At 55.3% G+C, this 6508-nt stretch overlaps 1 protein-coding gene across 1 annotated transcript; it reads left to right on the top strand.

Moving 5' to 3' along the window:
- The first annotated feature begins 2357 nt into the window (after positions 1 to 2357).
- On the top strand, positions 2358 to 3104 carry LOC101348142 (neuroendocrine secretory protein 55). The gene has a single exon (XM_004370203.1). It carries the CDS (start codon positions 2358 to 2360, stop codon positions 3102 to 3104), a length of 747 nt encoding a protein of 248 aa, XP_004370260.1.
- The last annotated feature ends 3404 nt before the right edge of the window (positions 3105 to 6508 follow it).

Raw genomic sequence — 6508 nt, 5'->3', positions numbered from 1 at the left:
GAAGGCAGGAGGGGACAGGAAAGTTGGTGATAGGGAACCCAAGGTTGAAAAGGGACAGTGTTGACATGTCGTGGGATTGTTAACCATTGTCATCAGGCAATACGTGTACTAACTACTTAACGAGAAACTATTTTGTTCTGTAAACCTTCATCTGAAGTACGAAAAGAAAAGGGTTATCTATGTGAGATCAAATTGCCAACAGCAACCCAAAAGGTTTGATGGGAAGCCTAGGGGCCAGTGAGTTGAAGACCACGATGATGGAATAATCTGGAAAAGGATAGTGAGAATAGCAGCAAAACTGAAAGAAAGAAAAAAAAAGGTCCTCCAAGGTCAAGAAGGGAGTGTTGACATGTCGTGGGGTTGTTACCCAATGTCATAAAACAATATGTGTACTGACTGTTTAATGAGAAACTATTTGTTCTGTAAACCTTCACCTAAAGTACAATAAATACAAAATTAAAAAAAAAAAAAAAAGGTGATGGCGAGACTAAAGACATGCACAACCCCAAAGCAACAATCAGATCACAGGTGGGACTTGAGCTTCTCAACTACTGCCCTTTCCTAAGCAAGGATCACCCAAGCGATCCCCCTCCAGTCGGGCATGGATCTCCTTTGATGGTACTAATTCACTCCAAGTCTTTAGTCTTTGGGGTTCAACCACATGACCTAGTGGTGTCCAGCTATCCCTAACCCTACTGCTCTGATTGATCCAATAGTTTTCTCATGTAGAGTTTCAGCTAGATTAGACAATGTTGGTGGGCAAGGAGGGATTCTGAGTAAGTTAACATTCTGATTAACAGGAGATGAGTCCTAAGAATCTCTTAATATTTTGGTTCACTACTCTCTCTCAGTGCCTAGAACAGAGCTTGGCGCATGGTAGGCACTGAGGAGATATGTGTTGAATGAATTAACTTTGTTGAAGGCGTATCGAAAAAACAGCTCTAAGGGGCATCCCACTTTGTTGAAGGTCAATCTAAGAAATAGCTCTAAGGGACACCCAATGAGGTTTCCTTATAACTGACCACCCTGTGAGCCCCAAAGGTGCAGAGAACTGGTTATATGTACTGAGTATCAATTGAGGAAATGTGGGGGGTTGGGGGGGGTGGTTTTACAGAAAAGGCTTCTGCTAACTAGCAGTTCCAGCTAACAAAAGCCTGTCTTCCAGCACTTGTTCTCAGTGTGAGCTCATGGTGGTCCACCAACCAATGGTTTACCATGGCTTACCATGACCTGGTCTATGCTAACGCTTCTTGAGGAAGATGCTTGTTTGCCCCTGAAGTAATTTAACCAATTGAGACTGGGGCGGGGGTGGGGGGAGATGTAGTGTTTGGAAACTTAATCTAATTACAATCACTATAACAGAGCTAGGGACCCTGGTGGCTCAGTGGTTAAGAGCTCAGCTGCTAACTAAAACGTCAGCACTCCTCATCAACCAGCTGATCCTTAAACTGTATGGGGCAGCAGTTCTACTCTCCTTCGGGGGTCGCTGTGAGCCAGAATCTATCCGATGGCAACGGGTGTAACAGATCAGCCAAAGGTAGTTTCCCGATGAATGACTGCCTGAGGTTACCATCCTCAAACTATTAAGCCCTCGGAAAATGCCCGGGGCTGGATCTTTCATTCCCTGAATATATACAATTTTGCTGTCTGGTTTTGAGCGGTTTAGCGCTCTGCTCATTTTATTGATCACCCTGGAGAAGTTGGGGAGGGGGACGCACTCCAGGGAGACCCATGCCCAGATGCCCAATTACTCTAACCTGTGGCTAGCTCGCCCGCTTTCTCGCTGGCACCCGCCAGGCCCCCGCCCCTGGTTCGCCCCAATCCTTTCAAACAAGGTTCCCTCCTGCCACCTGCCGGCCCACTAGGGTCTGCGCCACAGGCTCAGCGCCAACGCGCAGCTCGTGAGGAGGGGCCCCGGGCCTCCGTACTGCACATGCCCGGCAGAAGTCCGGGCGCGCAACTTTGCAGAGCCTATCCTACCCGCCCGTCTCTCCTCGCCTCAGTCTCCTCTTTCCTCTCCTAGGCGAGAGGAACAGCGGAGGCCCCTCTCCTGAGTCTCAGACTGCAGAGTCTGAGACTTAGCGAGAGGAACCTAGGAGGAGAGACTTCTCCTCCCCTTTCCCCAGCTCTTCTTTTGGCTCAGAGAGGCAGGAAAAGGCGCAGAGGTTTAGAAAGTTCTTAAGTGTCAGAAGGAAGGTGCTTCCTTTTTTGCCCTCGGGCCGAGGTGAGGCTGGGACCTCCGGACCCAGCTTCTCACCTCGGAAGGTGCACCTTTCTCGGCTCCAGCAGCCCACGCGCATCGGAGCCGCTCTCTGCAGAGCCAGGGAGTAGGTCGGCTTCTCGGTGTGCGCCTGAGGATGGATCGGAGGTCCCGGGCTCACCAGTGGCGCCGAGCTCGCCACAATTACAACGACCTGTGCCCGCCCATCGGCCGCCGGGCCGCCACAGCGCTCCTCTGGCTCTCCTGCTCCATCGCGCTCCTCCGCGCCCTTGCCACCTCCAACGCCCGCGCCCAGCAGCGCGCGGCAGCCCAGCAGCGCCGGAGCTTCCTTAACGCCCACCACCGCTCCGCCGCCCAAGTGTTCCCTCAGCCCCCCGAGTCCGACCAGGACGAGGAGAGTGAGCTCGACCTGTCCCTCCCCGAGTGCCTCGAGTACGACGAAGAGTTCGACTACGAGTCGGAGACCGAGACCGAGTCCGAAATCGAGTCCGAGACCGACTTCGAGACCGAGACCGAGCCCGAGACCGCCCCAACCACTGAGCCGGAGACCGAGCCCGAGGACGAGAGCGGCCCCGTAGTGCCCAAGCGCCCCACCTTCGGCCAATCTCTTACCGAGCGTCTGAACGCGCTCAAGTTGCGGAGCCCGGACGCCTCCCCGAGTCGCGCGCAGCCCAGCACTCAGGAGCCCCAGGGCCCCACCGAGGGGGAGGAGCCCGCGCCCGAGGAAAAGGATCCGCAGGACCCCGAGGAGACCGAAGAGCCCAAAGAGGAGGAGAAGCAGCAGCAGCGCCGCTGCAAGCCCAAGCCCAAGAGGTCCAGCCGCCGCGACCCGTCTCCGGAGTCCCCTTCCAAGAGGGGACCCATCCCCATCCGGCGTCACTAATGGAGGACGCGCCCCAGATTCTCCTTGTTTTCTTTGATCCAGGTTGGTTGCCCACCACTAAACTGGGGAGCCCAAGGGCGGTGTGGAGGGGCGGGAGGACCGGAGGGAGAAGGAAAGTTGGTTTGGGAGGAAGGCTGGAAGGGAGTGGGGTCGGCTGGCCAGCCCGGGGATGGGGGAGTTGAGGGCGAGGTGGCCAGGGCCCTCAAATCTCCCCCAGGCGCCGGGGCGCCCCGGAGGCCACAGGCTTGTTGGACGGCGGTCGCTCCCTGCGCCCCGCCGGAGACAGCCTACGGTCTCTGAGCTGGTGTCACGAACGCGCCACTAATCCCAGGCGCGCCCCAAGTTCCGAGCTGCACACCCAAATGGCACCGGTAAGTCACTTGTTTTACGCGCATTTTCCCTCCTAGGAAGAACTCTCTCAAAAGAGTTGGCCTGGGCGGGCACCTAAAACGTGGTTCGCAAGTGCGCGCGCAAACTTTGACAAAGCGAGAACAGCCGGGCTGTAGCGACACTGTTGCAATGTGCGAAAAGTAATCAGGGATTGGGCAGGAACTCCGAAGCCGCCGGCTCCTGGGGAAAGTCGCACGCACGCGGCGCCCGGGAGCCTGGAGCCGAGGTCCCGGCGCTGCCAGTTTGCGGCAGCCGGACCTTGGCGCCTGTGCCCCCCGCGGCTGCGCGTCAGTCCCAGTCGCCTCCCGGCGCGCCCAGGGCCAGCTGGCCGCACACAGCATGCACACCTGCCCGTGCGCCCTACAGCCAACTTCTCCTCCCCAAGAGCTGCTGGTACATGGAGAGCAGACAGAGGAGGTACGGGGGCTTGGGGAGGTGCCCCTACGGGCTACCAAGGTTGGCGACGCGAATTTGGTCACGTCGGGGCATCGCCAGCCTTTTAGCACAGCCGGTCAGGCGGCGGGGCTGGGTGCAGCTTAGCTGGAGAGGTCCCGGCAGTTTTGCGCACGGCCCTGGGGGCGGCAGAGAGGGGCTGAGACGCCGGCGAGGTGGTCGTGAGCAGAAGGATAAAAAGAGGAACAGGGAACCGGCTGGAGAGGGGGTTGCGTCTGTCAGGACACCCTACCGTGCGTCCCCGAAGAGCACGGCACCCGCCGAGCTGGGGAAAAGTGCTGGATGCGACGCACGTCCTTGGGCGGTCGGCGGAGAGGGTGCAGGGGCGAGCGGCTAAGGCAGTCTCAGGGCGGGGACGCGGCGCGCACCGGCCATTTTCAGCTGCGGCGGAGCTAACTTTGGAATCTGTAACCTGGATGGGAAGTGCGCGTGTGTGGAGCACAAAAACGGCCGCTAGCAGGTAGCCAACTTTCCGCGCAGAGAGCGTGGGTCCCTCGCCAATCCTGGGGAAAAAGGCGGAGAAGTAAAATATATTTGCAAAACCTCTCCCGATTTGGAAATTGATCTTTTCTTGGTGCGCGCGCGGTATCTCATTTTGCGCCGGCTTGAGCTATTCTGTTCTGACAAGAATGATTTGGGAGAAAAGAAGCGTTTTTGAGGGCTCGAAATGAAAGGCAGGTCAGGTTCTCACACTCTTAAGCAGAGCATACGGTTAGAAGAACACTTAAAAATGGTCTCTCTCCCAGGACCCTTCCCAAGAAAGGCGCGGCAGCATCCCACAACTTAGTGATACGGGACCGCGGCGCTGACTAAGGGTGGTCGGGTGCCTTTCTGGTCCCTGCTAGTAAATACCGGGAAGGCAGTTGGTTAGCGAAGGGCTTCCCTTCGGTGGCGTGGAATTGTCTCGGTGAGCCGACGGCCGCGGGGGATCTGCAGGGGGGGCTTCGGCTGGAAACTGCCTACGTGACATGCAGCGCCGAGCTGAAATGTCCCCTGACTGTAAACAATGCTGGTGTCTCCCTTTCGGTGGCATGACTGTTGTGTCCCCCAGATTACCAAGTAGAACGTCTCCAGTGAAGAGGCAAAAGAAGCCAAGGTTTTAGTTGGATTTGGGGGTCTGTTTTGCCAGGGCGGGGGTCATCTTCAGACTGGGGAGTCTGGGGGGCCGGTTCTCCTGCAGACTCTGTTTTCCATCAGAGAAATTAGCATGTTGCTGTGTTGCAGGATAAACAAACATGTTTAAAAATTTAAAAAAAAAAAAAAAAAAAAAATCCCTGTGCTAGCCCACCCATCCCCCCAATCTCGGTGTTTTTCAGAGAAGCCTGCACGTGGGCTTACTGTAAGCAGAGCACCAGGCCTCCTCTCATGGCGGGGGGGGGGGGGGGGGGGGGGGGGGAGAGTCCCGTCTAGAACCACGTGAATACAGTTTGCTGTCTCTCAGGCTCATAAACTACCACTGAGTCAAAGCAGAGGGTGTACTTGTTAGGGCGCAATTGTGAAAGCCTGTTACCCCGCACACCCCTCCCCCACCCTCCCTCCTAAAGGGCAGAGGGCCCCCTTCCAGAGGGGCCAAGCCTTTAGGGACACTTAAAGCCACTGGGAGTACACCAAACCCCCCAGGACCCACCCCAGGACAGGGATTTTGCCAGACATGCTAAAGTCTTTCTGCCTGAGGCACTGGTGTTCAGCTGCCTTTTCCAGAGGCGCTTCTAGCAAGTTCTCCAAGCATTCTCAACTCCCCAGCTGGCCCTTTGTCTCTTCTGGCTGAGCTGGGGTTAGCATTTGAATGGGCTCGCTTGCCCTTTGACACAGGGGGTCGCCTGGTGAGGAAATACTCTCTGCAACGCAGACCTGATAACTTGCCGGCAAACATGAACTAGTAGCCACTTAGGATATTCCACATGGGGAGGGAGATGAAAGCCAGTTAAAAATCATAACGTGCCCCAATATTTAGATTTTCCCCTTTATTATGTTCATCACTTGCTTAATAGGACTTTGCTCTCTGATGGGCAAACCTGCTCTGGTCACTAAGGATTTTGCGTTGGAGAACCGGATAGCAGTGTTCCAAGGCTGTGTGGTGCCAACAACCTGGCATAGCTTCACGTCTCAAGTTTTGAAAACGTAACTTTGAGCCTGTGTTTATCAGGCTTCCAGGACAGGGAATTTTAAAGCGTGGGATTGTTTTAAGATCATGTTTATGAGTGTGCTAGCTTTTCCCCCTGGAATCCCTTACTAGCCCTTTGCTCTTTAACCCTTATTTTTGCAGCTGTGATAGAAGGTTTAACGAGGAAGGAAGCTGAAACGACCGTGTTGGTAAGAATGAGGGTGTTTTTTAAATGAATCTGCATGAGTTTTATTTATCTGAATTGTCTCGTGAAGGGGGGCGCCACGGAGAGGAAACTGAGCAGAAACCCCAGTGTTGGGGAAAGCGGGTCTCTTACCAGAAAGGTGGCCAAGGACAAAGTACAAATCACTAAAATCAAATTAAGCTTCCAGAGGCCAGAGAGGTCAGACGCCAGCTCAAGTGCAGCTCATCTCTAAAAAACTGCCCGGCCAGGGGA

This window comes from Trichechus manatus, unplaced genomic scaffold, assembly GCF_000243295.1.
Source record: "Trichechus manatus latirostris isolate Lorelei unplaced genomic scaffold, TriManLat1.0 scaffold00008, whole genome shotgun sequence".
In the NCBI taxonomy this organism is placed as follows: domain Eukaryota; kingdom Metazoa; phylum Chordata; class Mammalia; order Sirenia; family Trichechidae; genus Trichechus; species Trichechus manatus.
This window is presented reverse-complemented; position numbering and strand designations above follow the sequence as displayed.